This window comes from Phytophthora infestans, genomic scaffold (genome assembly GCF_000142945.1).
Source record: "Phytophthora infestans T30-4 supercont1.69 genomic scaffold, whole genome shotgun sequence".
Lineage (NCBI taxonomy): Eukaryota > Oomycota > Peronosporomycetes > Peronosporales > Peronosporaceae > Phytophthora > Phytophthora infestans.
In genome coordinates this window covers 227,728-250,404 of record NW_003303690.1, presented here as the reverse complement: position 1 = coordinate 250,404, position 22,677 = coordinate 227,728, and the positions used below count along the sequence as shown (strand labels likewise).

Genomic DNA, 22,677 nt, shown 5'->3' with positions numbered 1-22,677 from the left:
CCCATCGTTATTAATAGTAGAAAAATTGCTAGATTGTCGGTGAATGCGAAGCAAAGAATATTGAAGAAACATACGTGCCATTCAAGATTCTGCAACTTATGTAGCCACTTTGCGTTTCTTGCGAGCAGCACGGAGGTTCGCTTCGGCTTCCTTCTGGGCCGCATCCTCTTGGTTGTCGTCTTCGTCATCGTCTTCGTCCAGCAAGTCCATCTTGAGCTCCTGGCGGTTGCCGAACGTCAGCGCCACGTACACCTTGACTCGGACACGGTCGAACACCTGCAGCTTGCGACTCTTCTGCACCAACGTGAGTGTGTGACGAGCTCCGTCGAACTTGACAACATCTTGGTCGTCCTGCTCGTCCTTCCCACACAGGAAGATCATGCCTTCAATGCCGAAACGAGGCAGTAGGACGCCCACTCCGTTGTTCTTGACCTTGGTGATGACGGCGTCTGTGCGCGTGGGATACTGCTGGAAGTAGAGCACCGTGTGCAGAGTCACGGACGCTCTTCCTGCCAGTTGCGCCGCGTGGTGTCGACGGTTAAGTTGGTCGCTGATCTCGTGCAGATGCGACTTGTTCTCGAGGTAACTGGGCAGTGGAGCCACGCCGATAGCGGCAGCCAGCAGGCGATGCACCACCACGTCAGCGTACCGACGGATAGGCGACGTGAAGTGCGTGTAGATGGGAGCAGCCAGACCGTAGTGATGGAACTCGGGAGGCGCCACCTCGCCGGAGCTGAAGTAGCTCGCTGGCATCATACAGCGCGTCGTCATGATCCGCAGCAGCTTGTTGAAGTACGGGTTCGCCTTGTCGCCGTGTTTCCTCTTGCTCCCAGCAGCTTCCTTGTCGGCCGCATCCAGCGAGTCTTGCAGTTGCTTGGACGTGTCCACGTGCAGCTCCACACCCACAGCCTTGGCCTGACTGCAGAGCAAGTCAAACTGGCGCTTGGACGGCGCCGGATGCCGACGCAGCATCGAGAACGTCGGGAAGTGACGCACGATCTTCTTGGCCACTGTAATGTTGGCCAGCAGCATGAACTCCTCCACCAGAGCGTTGGTGTCTCGCAGCGTGTACATCTGCACGTCCAGCGGGTTCTGCGTCTCCGTGTCCAGCACAAAGCGCACTTCAGGGGACGCCAGCGTCAAGGCGCCGGCCTCGATACGCTTGGCGCGTAGCCGCGTCGCGATCGTGTTCAGCGTCTTGATGCCGCTTCCCAGCAGCTGTCGGCGCTCAAACTGTTCGTCACTCTCGCCCTTTTTCTTCTTCTTCAAAGTCGAGTCTTGGCCGTACACGCCACCAGCCTCTGGGTCGTCCAAGAACTCCTGCGCTTGCTGATACGACAAAGACGCCACGGACCGGATCAGACTCTTGCAGAACTGTACGTCAACGACCTGCACGTCGCTCTGTCCCACCAGTTGGAGCTCCCACAGCACACTGAAGGCAAAGTGATCTTCCACGTCCGTCAGCGAACAGAGCTTGGTAGTCAGCAGACCTGGCAGCATGTCGAGACGCCGATCCACCAGATACGTCGACGTGCCGCGGTCCGCTGCTTCTTCGTCCAGCGCGCTGCCAGGAGCCACAAAGTGCGTCACGTCGGCAATGTGGACGCCCACTTGGAGGTTCCCATTGGGCAATAACTTGGCATGCAGAGCGTCGTCGATGTCCTTACAGTTGGGCGGGTCGATGCTGCACACTGGCAGGTCACGTAGATCTCGGCGTCCTGAGGCGTTCTCGGGTGTAATCTTCCAGTCCTCAGCAGGCAGACAGCGCATCACTTCGTCACTGAACTGGTCGCACGGGATGTCGTGCTCCAGAAGCAGCACAGTCGTCTCCGTCTCCTTGTCGCCAATCACGCCCAGTGTACGCACGTAGTGGCCCAGAGGGAACTTGCTGTATGCCGGCCACGAGTCAATCGCCACCAGCACTCGCTTGTCCATCAACGCTTCCTGTTGCCGCGTCTGGATCTTGATCTTCGGCACCTTCCGGTCCACCGGCACCACCAAGCAGCTACCCGACGCATTCAGCGTCACACCATCACGAGGAGCCTCCAGAGAGCAGCAGAACTTGCGCCAATTGCGCTGGATAATGCCCACGACACGCCCAGCAGGCTTGGCGTGCTGCGACGCATCACTCTGCACCAATGCCACTTGTTCCAATGACACGGTAGGCTCCGCCACGCCCACAGGTTCCGGTTGGGCATCTTCGTTATCCTCGTCCTCCTCAGCAGCTTCCGCAGCCGCCGTTCCATTGGCAGCAAACGAGTCCGACGGCTTCTTCCATTGGTCTTTCGGTAGCAGTTGAATCGCCACCAAGTCCCCATCAATCGCACGGTTAATATGCTCTCGTCCCTGTAGCAAAACCGGGATCTTGACGCAGTTAGCGCCGTGAATCAACACGTGACACTCGAGCCAGTGGTCTCTGTTGCATCGGATTGTTCCCTTAAAGAAGCGCTTGTTCTTAATCCCCGCCAGTATCTCAGCAGCCGGTAAATGCTCCGGGTACAGCTTCTTCTTGCCTCGTCCTTTGGTTGTACTCACACCCTCTGCAGTCAGCGCCTTCTCCTCCGCAGCTGAAGCAGACAATAGATCCAGAAGCTCTGGGTATTTATCAGCTACAGGTTTCAAGAACTCTGCGATGGTTTTGCCTCCACAAACACCAAACTTCTCAGCCTGCTTGAGATCTTCAACGTCATTGGCTAAAAATTGGACCTTGACATCCTGCCGCTCAAGCTCGGCTAAGTGGCCGGCGTACCATTTCCAGGCAGTGGCTACAGCGCGTTCATTACGTTCCTCTTCCGTCTCTACAAGAGTGTCCTCCGAAGTGTCCTCCTTGTAGCCTCTTGGCAACATCTGCTTCTTCTGGACAAAACACGATCTATGGTGCTCGTTAGCGAAGACCACGAAGCGTCTGTCTGCGTTCATTAGTAGAGCGCGTAGACGGTTGTAGACGCCCAGGTCTTGGCGCTTGACGAACTCCCAGACCGTCTCTAACACTAGAACGTCCGCAAAGACTTCTCGTTCTGTAGTGTCTTTCTTTGTTTTCTTCTTATGCTTAGCACTGAAATCCAGAGCATCCATCTGCAGCAGCACTGTCTTCATGGATGGCAATAGATACACTCCATCGCGTGGATTGTCGGCCAGAAGCGTCTTGGTCGTGCCTAGAACGTGAGTGGCCGCTGATGCATCGTCGTCGGCGCTACACAGCGAGCAATGAGGCAGCGAGCAGCTCAAGTCGTCGCGCAGGTAGCGCTCGCGCACTTTGCGCACTACGCGACCGCGACGCGTGGCCACATTCAGCTCGTCTACACACCAGAGAAGAGGTGTCTCGACGTCCGCCATACTCGACTGGTAATGGTGCAAAGTGCGGTTGGTGGTAAGCCATTGGGCTTTTTTATTGGGGAAAATTGAATGGCTACACTAGTGAGATTGGCTGAAACCTACTTGAAAATAATGATTGCGCTGTCCAATCAAGATTCGTGTTGGGTAGAAGCTAATTGTTGCCAAATCCGGCTCACAATACCATTTCAAAAGGCACCTAAATAACATATTATGTGGTTTCACAGCTTATTAATAGCTCTCCGTGAAGTGTCTACCTGTTTGTATCAAAGAAATGATTTTGAATCAGATAATCCACCGCAAATTGTGCAACACACTCCGAGATGGTCAGTGCCGACAAAGTCATCTCCCGCGCTGTGGGATCGTAACGCTCATGCTGGTCCCATCGCGCCACTTGAGCCAATTCGGGGCCAGCAACCCCTATCGAGTCCAGTCACGACGATATTACCACCGCGCCTTTAACTTGTTGGAAGTGTGGACAACAGGTGATTTCGAAGAGACGATATCCTTCTATAAGCCAGGATGAGCTTGAATGCTCTAGCCATTCGAGAATTGCGACGGCGAGGGACAGCTCTCTTAGCTTCGAGGTGCTCCAAGCAACGCAGAACATGAGTGATCATGAACTTCAAAGCAGTCATGTCGGTACGGCGTTCCTGCTCAATGCTTTAGCAGCCTTGGCGACAGTGGCGGGTGGATTGATCATTTGTAGCCATCATACACTTCGCTTAGCCACCCCGATGGCTCTGGCTACCACACTCAGCATCTCGGGAGGAGTCACGATCTTCTTGTCCATCGTGTTGAGCTTCGGGTACTCCGTGCTCGATTTCACCAAAGCTTTTGAGCCTGAACACTTGGACGGCTACAATTCCCTCAGCGGAAAGTCCTGGACGGCAGCAACAATCTGTATGGGCGCTGGGATAATGGTCGTCTACGGCGTGGACTTCATCGTACAAAAACTCGCACCGAGTATTGGTCCCGACACACCGAAGGAGATAAGCAGCAGGAGCGAAACGAGAGTGTCTGACCATGCTAGCGTTCACGACAGCATTTCGCTGGAATCGCCCCCAGACCAGGGGTTCGTCAAGATGGACGAGGCTGCCAAAGAGAAGCTACAGCGGATGGGGATTTTGAGTGGAATCGCCATCGCGTTGCACAATATCCCGTCAGGTATCGCCACGTTCACCGCCGGAATTGAAGACCCAGCGATCGGTCTATCCATGGCAATTGGCGTCGGGCTCCACAACATCGCGGAGGGTGTTGCGGTGGCCGCACCAGTGTACTTTGCCACTGGTAGCAAGTGCAAAGGAATCATGTGGTGTATCGTAGCCGCCATCGCAGAGCATGTCGGGGCCTTTATCGCCCTCGGCATTATTCGTAAAGATGACAACGATTTCGCCCAAGCAGCTCTCTACGGCGTTATCTCCGGGATGATGTCTACCATTACGATGAAAGAGATTTTTCCAACTGCCTACACCTACGCGAATGGTCGCATTCACCTCGTTTCCAATGGTGCCCTAATGGGCATGGTCCTGATGTCCTTGAGTCTTTACTTCTTCAGGTACGTGGGAATAGGAAAATAACAAAAGTAGTCCATGCAAAAAATGTACCTAATTAAAATGTGGAACAATTCTCCATTTTTAACTTGAGCGCATTTGCCACATATTTTATTTAGCATCTAAAATACTTTCAATATTTACGCAAAAATGGACAAAAGTGTTTTAACGATGCGCGAGTTGTCGTCTCGGGCGTGTAGCTCACCCTCCAAGGCTCCATCAGCCCCACTGACTGGCATGCGGTCACCCACGAAGATCCGCACTCCAACTAAGTTGGTGCGGTCTGGAGAGGCTCGCTGGGCATCTAAAGCAAAGGACGTGAAGAAAAAGTTATTGGGGACCGGAGACAACACATTAGACAGCGCCTGGCCACCTCCCAAACGCGTCAAACTGAGTACAACTCTGGGCACTATTCAGTCAGAGACACAGACGTCAGCTAGTGACGCTAATGATGCTGTAGAAGAGTCACAGGAAACTACGGAAAGCACAGGTATTGTGGACGATTTACACCGCCAAGTCCAGGTAGCACAGTGCCTCGAGGAAGACCTACTGCGAGACAACGCCCGTATGAGGCTCAAGGTGCTGAATTTGCGAGATGAGGTGGGCTATTACTACAGCCTTCTGGGCAGAATTGAGCTCATAGCGGCTGACAATAGTAACCAGGAGCAGGAGCAGGTTACACAACTAGCAAGCCAGTTGCAACACATTGTCAGCGGGTCGAAGTCAGTGGACGCGGTGGTAACAGTGGATAACGGAAATGATGTGCGACAGTAATGCTCTTGTTATGCTGGGGTTACGCGGTGCTGATTGCCACGGAGTTGGCATCCGGGACCCACGTGAACAGTCCAGTGGAGCCTTGTGGAGAAGAGCCTTGGACTATAGGTATTCGTCGATGAAAGTAAGCTATTCAGATGCTCTTGGGTCATCTAATGAGTAACGAACCTGACTTGATGGCGCCCCTGGCGATGATTTTCTCGGCGGTGGACACACTCTTATCGTCATATATTTAGTGGAGAAGAAATGGTGAGTAGGACGAGACATGTAGTAGATGACGCCAGCTATGTGCTTCACATTGGATGTTGCAACAGAATTGTGACCCATGTAAACTATGGGGATCTCAACGTACCGTTGCCCGCGCCAATGTGGTAGTGTTGACTCCACGAGAGCGTTCTAAACTAAAACAACACAGTTTTTTTTATAAAGCAAGCTCTTACCGTACCAGGAAAAATTGCTTCGTGTTTGAGAAAGCTGGCTGAAATCGTGCTTTGAGCTTCTGCTTATAACATGATACACTTTTCAAGTTCTTGTAAAACGTTATCACCCACTTGGCCATAAAACGCCTGATAGTCCATCAACGACACATGGTCTACTATATGACAGCCTCCAACGTGTCTCGTTTGGCTGAGGGAAAGCGCTTGTTTGTCCAATCCATACTCAGATTTTTAACAAACTCTTGCGTGAGCTGGCCAATCAGCACTTTTTAAACATTTTGAAACATCTTGTACAGGCTACCTACCTTCAGAGAAGTGTTTCCAGTCTTACAGTCTGTTAATACCAGCAATGGCCCTATCTTCATCGACTGGATCACCCTCAGTGCCACGACGCGTCGGAAACGTCTCTCGTACTTGTAGCCCGTTCCCTCTTGTTGCCCAGCAACACCATTCAGTTCCACTCGTTTTGGTGTTCGAGTGGTAGCTGACCCAGCGATGTCCGATGAGAGAAGAGCCGCTGTAAGCACTACGGAGAACGTATGTACTCAAGACGCATTGAAAATTAGACAGATTGGAATGCCAGTGAGTCACCCTGGGAAGCAAATTGCAAAATGACACTGTGCCGCGAAGGAGGGCTTTCAAATCCTACGATAATCCAAAAGCGCTCTTCAACGCATCGATCGATAAAAAACAGCAGTGGACAAGGTCATTCTATGTAACCTATTATCGTACATGTACAGTACACACAGTGGCAACATCAAGCAGCTAATAGACAGAAGTTCATTACATGTAGCTCTAAACACTGTACGAAAACAGTAGCCAAAAAAAGTTTAGGCCATGTGTACTGTATTCGTACCGAACCAGGTACTATTCGTGACCGTATCTGGAGCATAAGAGCGATATATAACCGTACAGTGTAGTAGAAGAAACTTGTCGTTCATGGTTAAATGCAATGTGAATTCAGAGTAGAAGAAACTGTATCGTTGGCTAACTGCAATGTGAATACTGTACATGTACTGGTATTGTTAACTAGAGTTTACAGGATGCCTACGTTTTCATTGCACGAGAATTCGTCCTGTAAACCATTTTACCGTAAACCGTACCCACGATTAGTCCAAACTTGAGCCCTTCCCGTTCTCTTAAAAGTGCCGTAACCATCGGTACGGATGCGTCAGGCGATTGCGTTATGCTGGTTAATGTGAATACATGTACTGCTATTGCTAACTAGAGTTTATCAGGATGCCTACGTTTTCACTGCACGAGAATTCGTCCTGTAAACCATTTTACCGTAAACCGTACCCACGATTAGTCCAAATTTTAGCCCTTCCCGTTCTCTTAAACATGCCGTAACCATCGGTACGGATGCGTCAGGCGATACGTATGTGCTGCAAAACATGCGTTATTCTGGTTCTGATTAAATACAGCGCCGAGTAGATCGTACTAATAGTCTGTGAATTACACACAGGGCCTTGTCTGTTACTGTAAAGCTTGGGGTCTGAGAAATGAAGCGCAGTACTGGGCCCCGCTCCCAGTTCTTGTGTTTCTCACTTTACAAATCTCCATCCAGGCCTAAGGCAGCCTAGTCGACAGTAATTCTCCAAGGTGTGATGCGTCTATGTACGTTTCATGGCGGTGGCTGCTGCAGTGGTATATTTCACGCAATGCGCTGCCACTGATCAAGCTCACCAAGCTCCCAATCGTCTGCTACGGAACTACGACGGTGCTGACACTGAAGAAAGAGCTCCAGGCGTCGTCGGTAAATGGCACTGGGGGCCCTTTTCCAGTGCAACGTGGGAGATAATGTTGACAAACGAGGAGTATCAACGTAAGATGTTCGTGAAGTGGAACAAATATAAAATGGACAAGATCAGGGAAGAGATTGGAGAGGATGTTATACGGGGGAACAGTAAGCTTGCTGAGATGATTGTGAAACATGTCCGGACGCGTAACTACGACTAGGACATAGTTCTGGGAGAAGGGAATCATGGTCGAACAGTGTGTATGCCTAGTGGAAACATGTATTACGCACGAATCTCGTCATTTCTTACATTGAAAGCCTTCTAGTATGTGACTCAGAAGCACCTGCAAGCCTACAATGGTCGATATTTGCTGTTTACATTGCTACAGTACAACGTGTTGTTGCTCTCTGAATTTTATACCCTGAGTTTTAGGAGGTGACCAAAACCTATCTCATTTCTTACTCTCAGATCACAGTAAATTACGACCGCCGAAGTTATCAAATTTGCGTGAATGTTGTCCGTAGCTTACACCTAGCGCAGATGATTGCAGGGGAGCTGAAAGTAACGAAAAAGCAGCTGGGTATTGGTGTGTTAACCCTTTCGTTAAAGCCATGCACTCGATAAATAAAGCCCTTAAAGGATATTTAACCCAATAAAGGCCGTATTCTGTATTCGACAGAAGAAGGAATATTGCAGGTTGTAACCCCTCTAGCCCCGCGATTTAGGGCAAAAGTTACCCTGTATTATACAGGATAGTGTTCTATCTTGATTTTACTATTTGCGGAGTTTTGCGAAGCTCACAATCCTTACTCCTTATCTACCCTGTTCCGTACAGGTTATCAGCCAATGTACGGGATCGTGTACTCTATATTAACCAGGATTAACACAATGAAGATGTAGAAAAAAATTCCAAAATTCTACAAATGCATTCACTCAAACGGACTACAATCATTCCTAGTGTAACGCGGTTGACACTTCATACAGCTTTGTATTAGATGCACGCAGTTTCAATACTGCCTACGTCTCCTGCACTAACCTCTATTTCTGCCTCCCTTGAAGATTCGTTGGCCGAGCTTTCTTCTTCATCGCTGTCATCAATATTTTCTCCAGTGCGGAGCGAGCTTGAGCCGCTTGGTGAGCGCATGCGAATTGTCTTCAATCCAGGGGGTATACGAGCACCAGCGCCCCAAAGGTTGTGTCAAATCTGGCTGCAAGTTGCTGAGCTTATTGATCCCGACGGGTCGTGCTGGCGAACCTTTTGGCCTAGGTAAATCTTTCCTCGTGCCCCCGACTGGCGATTCATCCTTTCCTCTGAGCACTCAACGCAGTAAAACGTAGTCTCCCACGGTGTCTTTGCCGGGCGAAGTAATGAACACACTTTGCATCCGTACTGACGTCTTTTGCTCGATTCTTTTCCGGTTTTTGCTCTTGTCGTGCGAAAAATATCCACTTGGCGAGGTGTGTGATGGGCCGGGAGTGTGTAGCGAGGGTGTGTCGACAGCACAACGCTTGTACCAGCCAAAGCTTCGACAGATGGGTCTCCTTCGAAGTCGGCAACTCCCACGTTCAGCAATGCGACTTGCATAGATCTCATGAATTTTGCGTGCGTGGGTGGAGCACGACCTGGGTTCAATCTTGCTTTGACGTGGCGATGGATGATGTAGGCATTGACTAACGCCATGTCAATGAGTCCGAGATAGATAGTACGATAGTACTTCTTCATTTTCATCGCTCCCTGTAGTGTACACGATAACAATTGTCAATATGAAACTAAAGTAATGTAGGATACAAATGGTAGTACCTGTATTGAATATCGCTGGAGCCGCAACTGATCTTGTATATCTGCGCCTCCCATGCCTTCTTGGTAGTCCTTGACGAGCTGGGGTGATGGGACGTCAACAGTGTCAGCACCTGCACGTCTTACCAAACTTACCACACCAGTACCGCAGCCCGTGGCAATGAAGTGAACGGGTCGGTTGTTCATCCACGAAACGGCCACCATGCTTGGCTCTACCTTTGACTGTGCAATTAGATACAGCCCTCTCTTCATCTTCTTTGGCCTCTTGGCTTGCTTGTATAGAATCGTGTTGCAATATCCGCGCCGGTTCGTCTGAATGGTGCCCACGTGATAAAGACCCCGTTGTAGGAGAATCGAAGACAGCAGCACGCTCGAGTAGAACCGATCCGTAATGACGAGTCGTTTTTTCGGCAGTCCGTCGAGCACAGCATCAAGGTTGTGAATTACCGCGTTTGGTCCCTGGTTCAGATCAGCACTCGATCTTGAGTGCTCTCGTGATTGTCTGCACCATGCGCTCGGCCGATCCGTTAGCTTGGGGACGATATGCCATGGTTGCTCGCTGTCGCTGCCCCAGGATCCGGTTGAATGCTCGAAAGAAATCGGACATAAGGCCTGGCTCCCGATCATGCCTAATCATCTCGCTAGCTCCAAATCTTCGGAAAACGCACTCCTCGTACGATTCAGCAATGGTTTGCGCCCTTATTGGCGCCAAGAGAAAGCGAGTAAATGATTTAATGAACGATGACGCGAATCGTAGTAAGCAAAGGCTTCAGGATAGTTTTGAGTTTGATAATTCGACCTCCCCACAGTCTAACGAGATGAGTAGTAAGCTCAAAATGTTTTGGACCATTAGTAATAATTGGCACTACGAATCCTACGTACTCAAGGAGAAGGCTATGATGAAGAAAGTGTAGATGAGAACGGTGCTAAGCTCTACGATAAGGTGACTTCACGGTGGATTCAAAGTTTTATGGAGAATCATGACATCGTGTTGCGAGTTTAAACCGGCAAAAAGCAGGTCAGTGTAGCTAAGCAGGCTGCGATAGATCAAGAAGTTGCGCGCCACCTAGGTAAGGTGAAGCGTGCATTTGAAGATGGGAAGAAATTGTGGAAACTATCGATGAGCCTCACTTTGTAGTCGACTTTGACAACAAGAAGACGCTCGGGTTTGTCGGCGACAAGCAAGTTAAGTACGCGGATGATGTTTCAGTCGGGGAGGGCATCACGATGGCCGTGAGGATATCAGGTGGTCCTGGAGCACGAATTATGCCTCCAATGATGATCTTCACTAACAATGACTCCAAATATCCGATCCGCGGCGTGAAGGACGATGTACCCGGAGTTTGCTATCGTACGGGCCCTAAAGAGTGTATGGATAGAGAGTGTCTCGGCAGTATATCTCTGAGAAGATAGCGATGAAAACAGATCGCCTAGGCCGAACGAGGACCATCTTCTTGGACAATTGCGCATCTCATTTAGGCGAAGAAGAATGCAAGGTCGAGCTGGCTACTCTTAATGCCAAGCCACAATTCTTTCCTGCCAACGCCACGGATCTGTGTCAACCAGCGGACTCTTTCGTGATTGCCAAGATTAAGGATGTTTGGGATAGCCTGTGGAGCGATAATAAGATTGACCTTATCGAGGGAGAGCAGTGGCAGGATACAGTCAGAAAAGATGGATCGTGGTCGGGAAATCTGCGGAATCCGGGCCAGAAGTTTTTCCTGTCTCTTGCTGATCAAGCTGGACGCGAGGTCAACTCGCACAGAGATAAACCGGCATCACCTACGCTCGCAAAGCTATAACAAGAAGTGGTCTGTCCTTGGACCTTGATGGAGTACGGAGAACAACACAATTATTTCCTCATCTGCAAGAAATTATTCGAAAATACCCGGATCATTTCGCTTGAGACGTTGCTGGAAACACAGAGTTGAACACAAGCGACAAAGAGGAAATACCATCGGCGACGGTGATCGGTACTCTACCTTCTGATATGATATATGCCGACATTTAGATGTGAGATTATTTTCAGGGCTACATATAACAGCTATGAAATATATTATGCCACCCACTATTTAATGGGAGTTCATTAATACTCTCATGGAGATCAATTGCTGTGTGAGATACAATAATTTCAATGAGATTCATTACCGTGACCACTGTAGTTATCGAGAATATGGCACCGTCAGCAGCAATAACTAACAAACCTTCTCGTCGTTGCCGCGAAAGGCGATTTCCTGTTTAGCTAAGAGGAGGCAAATATTGAGTATTAAAGTAAGTCGCGCTCGGTTCTGAGCTCGCTGACTATTCACTTGCTCTTGTAAGGCGAATCACACATCATTTTCAGCCGTCCTACGAGCTTCAAACTCTAGAGCAGCTGAATGGTGTCTGGAGGATCTTTGACCAACGTGCTTTGTAAATCCATCTTTGCCCGTGGCTTTCTTCCAGTTTCGATATCCTTTGTTTGGTTGAGCATAGACCGTAAGCTCGCGTTCTGTCGTCATCACTTCTCGGCTAAGATAACAATGCAAACAGTAAGCTGCATTTGATGTGGCTGAATATTCAAGCCACCGGTCTTTTCAAACCAAGAAGCCGAATATGACCGTAAGCACCCGCCTACCTTGTGTCCAGGATAGTGGGGTAAATGTGGTTGGTGATGTCCCATCGAGACATAGGCTTGAATCACAGACCGTAAAAGACCGGGATGCTCTACTAGTTGCTTAACGAAGAATATATTTGGCGGCCTATGAGCCGGGTCGCACTTTACGAAATCTGCAGCACTACACTCCGTTACATTGTTTTAAAAAAGGAAAATTTCGAGCACCAATCAGATGCCGCACGATGGTGCTCGGTGTGCAGTTCCTCTGGAGGAGGCAGCACGGGGGCTTGGCGAAGCGTATCGCCTGTGGCTGGTAGTACTACACGTGACTTCTTGTTGAAGTACGTCGTGATCGCCGGCTGATGTCGCTTGCTTGACATCACTGGTTGTGCAGCACTTAACGTATGAAAGACTGCCAAAAAAAATTCAACTCCCCCATTTTGACCCTCGGTCCGCCCCTAATCCCCGGCTCGCTCTTCATTTGCGCTGTCTGGAATGGAGCGGTGCGTTTCTACTGCAGCTCAAGCGAAGAACAATATTGCAACTTAATCTACCAACCCTATGCTACATCTTGCTGTCCATAGATTCATCGCCATGCACTTTGCGAAACATCCCGAGCTGATGGAGGGTCAGAGGATCGTGAAATTTGGCGCAGCTTCGTGGTTTTTTCAGTGAAAACGACATAAGATACGAGGGAACTTACAGACGATCATTGTTAATTATTCTACAGGGTGCTGCCGTCGCTTGTGGTACTCCATTTCGGTGCAAAGTTGCATGTGATGACAGGTGAGAGGGGATCAATAAAAGTGTTTCTAAATCTCTTTACATCTTGGAGTGGTCTTTTGCAGATTACCCGAGCGACTCATTGTTGAAAAATGTTGAAACGAATATCAAGCGTAACGCACATTGATTGAGGACTGGGAGACGTGACGTACGGGAACATCTCTGGGGCAGTGACACAGCTGCGCTGCTGAAATGTCTTGATGCTTCGCCGTCTGCCGTGTTGGACGAGCAACAAGCGTTTGAAGCCCCAGACGACTCGACAAAGCTCGATTTGAAGTGGCAGTTGTTGCAGAGTGTCTATGGCTGCATGGCCTGGTAAGTTTCGAGTGCTGACTTGAAGTTTGAAGATGGTCCTTTTTATTGTTGGCTTCCCAAGCATGAAGACTTGCTGAAATTTATCGACGCGTGTCTGTCACCTGGAGGAAAGGTGCGACACGTTCTTCTTCTATGTGAATCGCATTGGCTGTTAATGTTGTGATCGAAATTTTCTGTGTCTTAACAGGTATTTGTAAGTTTTTGCCCACCACGCCCCAGGCCACGAAGAGCACGATTTATCGTTCTTTATCGAGGCGAAAAAGCTGTTCGGGTTCGACGCTGTCCATCTGGACACGCTAGCTTCCCCGCATATCTTCAATGCCGACAAAATCGTCGGCCAGTATTTGCACATGTTCAGCAGGTACAAATAACAGTGCAATTATCTTCCAGATCCCATTACATGGCGAAAAAAATGCATTGATATAAGTACTATAAAATCAATAGAGAAAAGTACTTGGAACTCACATCCTAAAACAATGTGGATATCATTATCCCAAGAATGTGGCGATGGACAGGTCCGGCAGCAAAAGGCCGTCACGTCCACAGCTGATTGTGTGACGCTCAGTCGAGAATTGAGGGTTGTTCTCAATAAACTCGAGATAGTCGGGCGCACCAAGTCTCACCACGCTTTCTGCGGCGATAACAGAGCTGGGAGCCAACGTTTGACTGCCGATAATCATCTTCAGATCGGACAAATTGACCGTCTTCTCGTGGTCGATGAAGTACAACTACACAAAAAAGCACTGTTAGCGAAGTACTGCGACAGCTGCAGACAATTTAGTCACGTACGTCGACGGTCTTGCCACGCAGCACTTGATACTGCTCTGAGAGCGCCCCAACATACACCGTCACTTGATTTAACTAGCCCCGTAATCTCTACCATCTCACGTACGCGAGCAGCGAATACTGGCGAGTTTTTAAACGAGTAGTAATGCGACTCCTTGCCGACGACCTCACTCTGCAGACTCGCGGACCTCACGGTACTGTAGCCAGTGTAAGCGCCCAGTTCTGCCATCACGACTGACTTTTTCTTGCGCATCTCCTCGTCAATCACGGCTCGCTTGACTTGCCCGGTAAGCTTTTTATTCGGTCGTAATTGGGTATGGTCTAATTGTCAGGTCAGATGGAAAACCAGACCGCTAATCCAGGCCCTACCAAATGCTGTACCTTTTGTAAATGCAATTTGGATTAAGTGTAGAATATAAGGTGCATCCCTCCGGAGCGCATTGTTACTAGCGCATATGTCGTTTTCTAGCTGTCCTACTCACCTGTCATATCGTCGTCGCCGCCATTTCCAGCCTCGTCGTCGTCATCGCTGACGGTACCGTCCGTTTCACCTTCACTGGATGCACCGTCATCAACATCTTCTTCGCCTCCACTTGAGATCTCTTCTTCAACAGGAAGTTCAACCGGTTGCGGTAGCTGGATTGACTCGCGAGGACATCCGCGAGCGCGACGATCACGAATGGCAGCAATAACAGCAACGTGGCCTCTAGCCAATGCCTCAACGGTGGCAGCAAAGGTCGTAAGACTCGGATGCGGGGTTGCAAACGCCCTGTTTAACGCTCGGTTAAACCTTTCTAAGGGATTGTTAGTCCGTGTAACTAGTCGCTCACTCATCCCATGTACATTCCACAAGTCAGTCTTGTACATATTGAGCCAAGTACTTTTGAAGTAGGACCAAAATGCTCGCCATTTTAAGCGGGCGTACGCAACGTTAGCTGCTCTACAGCGGTTTTTAAGCTGCAGGTAATACCTCCAATCTCGATTTGTTCTTCTGGCACTACTGTGAGCATATTCATTACCCCGGGGTCATTGCGATTGTTGCAGCACTGTTTGAAATACCAAGCTTGCGGATTTTACGACGAACTGCCTGTTTGAAATGACACAGGCAGTCGATGATGTCTGCTGCAGGAAACTGCACTTCAATTGCGTCAATTAAGGTCCTCTCAAAATCGCATACCACCTCCCTAGGTTCCTGTTGCTGGTCAGTAGCTTGCATGATGAAATGGAGAAGATCATAATACGAATCCATTGTTTGTCGTGTAGTTAACACGTAAAAAACAGGACAATAGTACCCCGTAGAGCGATCGTGCACCATAAGTACCACATATTGGCAAAATCCACGGGGCATACATCTAAATGTGCCGTCAATAAAAATCGTAGTCCCCGAGTACTTTAGCAAAGCAATCAGCTCCAGGTGAGCCCAGCCGATGGTTCTGCTGGGATTGCCGCTGTCATCAAAGCCACTAATATAGTGGAATGAAAAACGTTTAGCGGTTGGTCTTGAACGCGTGAAAGAGGTGGAAGCTCAATTCATCCATGAATGTTGCCGCCAAAATGACGGTTGCGTGCACGATACACACGACTTAGCACTTGCTCGCGCGATTGTCCAACAATGACTTGCATTTGGCCTCCTCCGTAGAATTGTTCCTCTATTTGAGACCAAATAGTCGTGGCAGACAGCGCAATTTGATCGCGGGCCAATTTATCGACAGCGACTTGTATTTTCCTCACATTATCCACCGGGTCGTTAGCGACTACATCTGCTTCTGCACGGCATGTATGTGGAACGAAATTTGTAAACTCCATTGTGTTTGCACGGAGCTCAACTTTACCGTTGCACTGTCTGCCACGGTAATAACTGCATCGGTATACAATCTTTTGGCGCGATGTCCAAGCGCAAGTGTACTGGTACCCGCCCAGGTTGGCGATTGTAGCGTAGCGATCACTATGCACATCAGCTGAGTGAGCTACTACCAAGGCTGGTGGGGAACGAGCAGCTGGTTTTGTTTCGAAGATCATGTTTTCACCAGGAGGAGCTCTTATTGGGTGAGTAGCTTGGGTTTAAGGAGACAGGCTGTGCACAGCGGCGGGATGCAGGCTTGGATTAGTAGAGGACATGGTCCAGAGCAGTAGCGGATTAGTTGTTGAGTAGGAGAAGTAAGGATTGGAAGTGTCAAACTAAGAGCCCTGCCCGATCGAGAGTGCGTAGTGGTTACAGAGTGCGTAGCGGTTACAGTTTTGATTGGGATGCTGGCAACTTCTCTTCCCTACACACTCGCCACTTTTAAGTGGTTACACAACGGACTACAGCTACCTGAAACATAGCTCTGACCAAAGCTCAGACCCCGCTCATAGTTGCTCACCGTTCCATTTGTAGATCCCATGCCTCAAATCCAGGCCCAATCCGGACGCAACCTCAGAAATAATTTACCACTTGTCCAATGTTCATCATGTGGTTCGTGGACGCGAACTCGTCGATGCAGTTAATGACGAAGGCTGGATTGCCGCGCTCTGCGTGTTGTTTGACGTATTCAAGGCACTTGGCCGAGCTGGAGTAGTCGGGTCATTCAGTTAGAGATAATCATACATTTCACAGAGCAAAGAATAACGCACTTCTCGTCCGTCCAGCGGTCAATCTGCTTCTTTGTGGGCCTGAGGCCGTTGCCCCACGGCTCATTGAAACCTGGCTGTGCACTCATAATGGCGGTGAGCTTGCGTGGGGAGATGGTGGAGGGGGGGGGTGCTTGCAGTGCAGATTGGAAAATGAACAACGACTCATTCATCCGAGCCGCTGCTTTGAAGGGGGCAAAGCACCCTAGTGCATCGACGCATCAACAAATGCTTCAAATGATTAGGACTAAGCCTGAATGCTTGCCAACTACAGGACAGGAGATCGCAAATCTAAGATGAAATTTGTACAGCTGTACGACACAACAAAGCTGATCTCGTTCTGCTGCATCAGGCCAAGTTCTTCTGTGCATGTAGCCATTTTGGCTTGGCTAAGTTAGTTAAGAAAACAGACCATTTCTGTTTTTAACGCAGCGCAAAGTTATTAAAAGTAGCTTATTTCAGCGCAACAAAATTAAAAAGTGTCTTAATGATCCACCGTTTATTGATGTTTGTCAATTTGCCGGCTAAATCTGGAGCTGTCGGTATCAAATATCGGACAGCAGCATGTACAGCGTGAGTATCCCGACTCTGGGTTTCTACTCCCCGTTGCCAGCGCTCGTGATAGGACGAGTCGTCCGTGTCAAGTCGATGGGAGGCAGCATTCTAGCAATCACGACATCATTAGGTGCACGATCGGTACCGTTGCGAGACTTCTTATCGAACAGAGACTTGAGAAACTTCATCTTGAGCCGTAGATCTGGCGGTTAAAGCGGACGACACGCGGGAGATGTAAGAAATGAAGATGCTGCTTGACGTATGCAAATTTGCGAATGATTCAATGGGGCAGCAATGGCAAATAAACATTTACATGAAGTCCATCGGAATGCATGTAGATCATGCGCAAATGTTTGTGGCAAGGGAATCTTCCCGTCTTGATACCGGTACATGTACCGCGATCAGCAATGCATGGGCTGTCCGTGCTCAAGCTGGAGCCACGAAACGGCACTAAATTTATAACCATTAGTGGGTCGCTTTGCATTATTAGAGCGTCTCTAAAGGTCGGTCTCCAAACGATCGTGTACATCTGCTAATGAGAAGATGGCGGAGCGGAAGCGTTGGGACAAACAACAGGACTTTCATTCTTTCAGTAGCTCCTCCGCCCTTGAGGCTAAAGCAGCCCATGTCCTCACAAAGCAGCTTCAATATATAAAAGTACTCGAGGAGAGGAACCGAGTGAAGAAGCGGCTAGCCGCCGCCTCATAGAAGTACGATCATCTTCACGAACGTGAAAAAGCTTTCGTAACGGCGTTTAACGTCCCAACACGGGCTGCACAGTCCACTTCGTCGTCCTCCATACACTCAAGAAGCACCAGGTTGGCCACGACGATTCTACCCACAAAACTACACGGAAATGTATCCGATTGGGTGATACTATTATCTTATTGCAATGGGTTGTTAGTAGTACTATGGTATGTATAGTATTGTAATTAATATCCAGGCAGATATAGGACGGCTGTGGAAGCTTCTAGAAGCTTCCATCTGTCTGAGCTGCGGGGGCGGCACTTTTCTTTTGACGCGCTCTCCCCCAAGCTCCCCTGACTTGGATAAACTGGTAGCACTAGCTGGTCCCAGCAACCTGATAGCAAAGAGCCCATGCCGACGAGCGCGCAGCTTCAAGCCGAGATCGACCGGCTGAATCAAGCGATGGCGGAGCGCACGCGAGTGTCCAGCAACTTTTTCAAGTTCACCGGCAAGAGGGGGGGGGAGACGTACGCGAATGGCTGTTCTAGATCGAGAACGCCTGCCGCATTAACGGGATTGCGATCGACGACGCGAGCCCACGAATACCAGGTCGGCGACGGAGAAATTGGCTTCGGGGTGGTTCCTGCACTGGGCTTCGACGACGCAAGTGGAAGAGCACACGTGGGGGGTTTCCGTGGGCATGTGCTCCAACACTTCGAGGCGTCGAATTACCTGTCAGTACTATGAGAAAGCTCCAGTGTCTGAAGCAGACAGCGGATATCGAGACTTACAACGGTGAGTACTCAGCCCTCACCTTCCGATTCGAAGGTATGAGCGTGCTTGACCAAGTCCTGTTCCACGCAAACGGTCTTAAGCCTCGCACGCGAAGCTACGTGAAGCTCGAGAAATCCTGAGACACTGAGTAACGCCGTGGACTTAGCTGTCAGGTTTGAGGCGACATACTTTGTGGAGGACGCTAGTGAGCGCAAGGTTCGTCATGGGAACACAAAGACCTCTAATGACCAATCCCAAGACAGCAAGAAATCGTCCGATAGAAAATCCTTCCGAGGTTCAAAGCGATCTCGAATTTGAAGAGCAAGGAGACTCGTACCTGTCACTTCTACAACAAACCTGGCCACATCAAGACCAACTGCTTTGCGTGGAAGAAGGATCAAGGGAAGCAGGGAAACTAGAAGCCACGACAGTGAAAGAGGTTCCTGTCGTGGAGGAGAAAGTAACCGGAACAGTTAAGTTTGATAATGTCAGCCTTAATGCTCTGAGTGAAAACCCTCTAGTCTACAAGTCACGTCCACTGTTCGCCGTCGGCGGTGATATCAGTGTGGCTGGCAAGATGAAGAAAAAATTGAAGATGCTTCTAGACTGTGGTGCAACCACGATCTACGTGTCGCAGCGGTGGGTAGAAGAACACCAGCTGAAGACAACGAAGTTCAGCGCCAAGAACATTCGATTCAAGCTAGGAGACAACCAGATTGTGGAGGCCCAGCTAGAGGTACTACCTTTATGTATCATTGTCTCCGGATTAGACGATGCGTATGAATGCGTCGCAGTTGTCTACGCGATACCTGAGGAATTTGACTACATCTTTGGAATACCATTTTTCGAGGACATGCAGCCCCAGATCGACTGGAGACGTCGACGAATCGAAGGAACAAAAAAGAGAACTTTGCGCTAAGAACGAGTGGGTGAAACCTGTGGGCCAATCGAGGAAGGCGGACCGGTAATTGCCTCCGGGCATCGGAGATCTGTCGGAGCGAAAGGCCTGTCGGCGAAACGATCCGATTCCTGTCGAGGTGCCGCGCTGGAAACGGGTGTGAAGCCCGCGGTCAATCCCGTTCGCGACTCAGAGCAGAGTGAGACCCCACGAGTTGCTTGCGAGCGACTGGAAGACGCGTCAGCTGGCAAGAGCACAAAGACGAGAGGAAGTCGTCGAGACGCGACGGTACCGCTGCTGGGAGCAACGATGCCAGGGAAGAAATGTTCGTCGTGGAAAAGTTGTTCCCGATGGGAATCACGGATGAAGCTGGTGTATAGACCAAGTTCATCATGAGAAAAAAAACTGCGAAAGTTTCTGAGAATCAAGACCAAGTCGATCGATGAACCAGACATCATGTTGGTTCTGACAAACGAAATGATCAAAAACGTCGCTCGGTCCTTGGAGCGGCGAGACCAACCCGACAATGTCGGATCAGCAAACGCTCAACGTTATCTGGAGACAGACCGGCAAAGTTTCCAGGCAAATTCTGCCTTTGACTTGCTGACGAAGTACCTGAACTCCCTGGAGGCCTTCCGGAGAAGCGTGAAATCGAGCACAGGATCAGCGTGAAACATTCCAACCTTGCAATGTACCAACAACAGTGGCGGCAGTCACCTGAGCATCAACGTGAGATCGTGCTCTAGATTGAAGACATAGTAAAGAAGAAATTTATCTGACCAAGCATCAGCCCACACGCGGTGACAACCTTCTGCGTCCGGAAAACAGTTGGGTGTCGGAACGTTCACGATTATCGGTACGTGAACTCCAATACGATACGGCAGAGCATACCGATGACAAGGAAAGGAGACATACTGGACGCCATGGCCGGAGGGTACTGGTTTTCAGCGATGGACTTGATGTCCGCGTATTACCAAGTTCGTATGCGTGCAGAAGATATCAAGCTCACAGCGTTCCAGGCGCCCAACGGACTCTGGGAGTACCTGGTACTGCCAATGGGAGTCTGCAACGCGCCAGCGACGATGCATCGATTGACGTCGAAACTCTTTCGCGATCTGAAGAACACAAAGTCGCTCTACGATGACATCTACATCTTTACGAAGACTCAGAGATTGAAGATCACTTGAAGGCTCTTCGCAAAACATTGGACATCTTGTGAGGCAACAAGTTATACGTGCAGTTGTCCAAGTGCGTCTTCTGTGCCGACGAGACTCCATGCCTTGGAGATTTTGTTGGAAGAAACGGCGTGCGAATGGATCCAGATAAGGTGCAGACCACCAAGGACTAGCCAATTCTAAGAGCGCAAGAGGGGCTTCACAGCTTCCTCGGCTTAGCTGGATATGTCCAACGATTCTGTCCATACTACGCGAAGCTGACAGCAAGTATGTTTACTTTGCTCAAGAAGAAGTCCAAGCGCAATGCGAAGATTCGTTTCGACGTAGAGCAATTGAAGAGCTTCAAGGAGCTGAAGAAACGGCAGTGCAATTCCCCAGTGTTGCACTTGCTCGACTTCAATAGCCTATGCATTTACGTACGGACGCTAGCAAGGTTGCAGTCGGGGGAGCCCTCTTCCAGATTGTCGATGGTGTTGAGCTACCCATTGCTTACACCAGTAGGAAAATGAAAACCGACCCGACGCAGCAGCAAGAACTTCTGGCAATTGTTCACGCGCTGGCAGCTTTCCGGATTTACTACTTGGACAAGCCACCAATCGTGAAGACGGATCACAAGCGTCTTGAAGGTCTCTTTACTCAGAAGATGGCGAATCGTCGTCTTCCGCGCTGGTACGATATCCTCGCGGAGTATCAGCCAACATTCTCATACCTTCCAGGTAAGAACGGAATCGCAGACGCGCTTAGCCGAAGACCAGACTTGCAACCGGAGACGAAGTACTTTCATGACTTGAGTGTGACCAGCTTCAATGATGTGTCCTTCTGTTTTGCAGTCAGCGATGTGACCACTGACAGCGAGCTGATAACCAAGATCAAAAAGGCGTACAAGCGAAATCGGGTAGCAAAGGCGATGTTCACAGCAACCTAGCGGCGTGCAGATAGCCAGCAGCCGAAAGCCAGGCGACAAGAGAAGAAACAATATCGCTGCTATTCGGAAGACAGCGGCCTGCTGTGGTACCAGACTCCATCCAATGCTGGTCCACGTATCGTCATGCCCAACGATATGAAGTTGAGGCAGGTGGCATCAGTGAGTGTCACGATTCCAACTACAGAGGCCATCCGGGTGCGGAGCGGACGTACTTGACACTGACTAAGAGGTGGCACTGAACCAAGATGTTGAAGTCAATCCAATCGTACATTGCCGACTGTGAGCCTTGTCGACGAAACAAACCGAGGCTAACGGAGCCACCCGGACTGCTGGAACCATTGCGTGTTCCCGACGAGCGGTGGAGATCGATTTCTATGGACTTCATCACCGACTTGCCACGAACAAAGCGAGAGGTAGATTCCATTTGGGTCGTCGTCGACCGACTGACAAAGCGATGTCACTTTGTCGAAGAAGGTAGATGCCGAAGGCGTTGCCCGCCTCTTCATCGACCATATCTGGAAACTTCATGGAATACCAACAAGCATCGTGTCCGACATAGACAGGAAGTTCGTTTCGATCATCTGGCAACACGTCTTCAAATCAATCGGAACAGCGCTCAAGATGCAAGATGACAGTAGCACATCGAGCTCAGGGAGACGGCCAGACAGAGCGGATGAACAGGCCACTTGACGAATATTTGCGGTGCTTCGTGGGACCTGTTCAAGACGACTGGGATATTCGTCTTGCCAATGCTGATCTCGCAGTGAATTCAACCGTGAACAGTAGTATCGAGATGGCGTCTTTTGAAGCTGATCTCGGATACGTCCCACTCAACCCGCTTCAACTTGCGGCGGAGAATCGTGGCAAGGCCCCCACAAGTCGACGTTGTGCTGCGTTCAATGAGCGACAAGAAGCTCTTTTTCGGCGGTGTCAGGAAGA

General features: G+C 49.7%; 5 protein-coding genes across 5 annotated transcripts; 3 read left to right on the top strand and 2 right to left on the bottom strand.

The window, feature by feature from the left end:
* Positions 1 to 96: 96 nt before the first annotated feature.
* PITG_18509 (exosome complex exonuclease RRP44, putative) lies at positions 97 to 3,336 on the bottom strand (the record flags this gene model as incomplete). The annotated part of the gene is made up of 1 exon (XM_002997580.1): positions 97 to 3,336. The coding sequence occupies one exon, from the start codon at positions 3,334 to 3,336 to the stop codon at positions 97 to 99; it is 3,240 nt and encodes a 1,079-aa protein (XP_002997626.1).
* A 734-nt stretch (positions 3,337 to 4,070) lies between these two features.
* On the top strand, positions 4,071 to 4,913 carry PITG_18508 (Zinc (Zn2)-Iron (Fe2) Permease (ZIP) Family; the record flags this gene model as incomplete). Its single annotated transcript, XM_002997579.1, has 3 exons — positions 4,071 to 4,148; positions 4,215 to 4,299; positions 4,402 to 4,913. 3 exons carry the CDS (start codon positions 4,071 to 4,073, stop codon positions 4,911 to 4,913), a joined length of 675 nt encoding a protein of 224 aa, XP_002997625.1.
* Positions 4,914 to 5,123: 210 nt separating this feature from the next.
* PITG_18507 (uncharacterized protein) lies at positions 5,124 to 5,628 on the top strand (the record flags this gene model as incomplete). The annotated part of the gene is made up of 3 exons (XM_002997578.1): positions 5,124 to 5,280; positions 5,377 to 5,541; positions 5,600 to 5,628. The coding sequence occupies 3 exons, from the start codon at positions 5,124 to 5,126 to the stop codon at positions 5,626 to 5,628; spliced, it is 351 nt and encodes a 116-aa protein (XP_002997624.1).
* Positions 5,629 to 7,723: 2,095 nt separating this feature from the next.
* Positions 7,724 to 8,056, top strand: PITG_23129 (secreted RxLR effector peptide protein, putative; the record flags this gene model as incomplete). Its single annotated transcript, XM_002997577.1, has 1 exon — positions 7,724 to 8,056. One exon carries the CDS (start codon positions 7,724 to 7,726, stop codon positions 8,054 to 8,056), a length of 333 nt encoding a protein of 110 aa, XP_002997623.1.
* Positions 8,057 to 13,816: 5,760 nt separating this feature from the next.
* On the bottom strand, positions 13,817 to 16,813 carry PITG_18505 (uncharacterized protein; the record flags this gene model as incomplete). Its single annotated transcript, XM_002997576.1, has 9 exons — positions 13,817 to 14,056; positions 14,221 to 14,435; positions 14,597 to 14,883; positions 15,134 to 15,236; positions 15,407 to 15,466; positions 15,947 to 16,059; positions 16,142 to 16,188; positions 16,546 to 16,663; positions 16,728 to 16,813. 9 exons carry the CDS (start codon positions 16,811 to 16,813, stop codon positions 13,817 to 13,819), a joined length of 1,269 nt encoding a protein of 422 aa, XP_002997622.1.
* Positions 16,814 to 22,677: the final 5,864 nt, after the last annotated feature.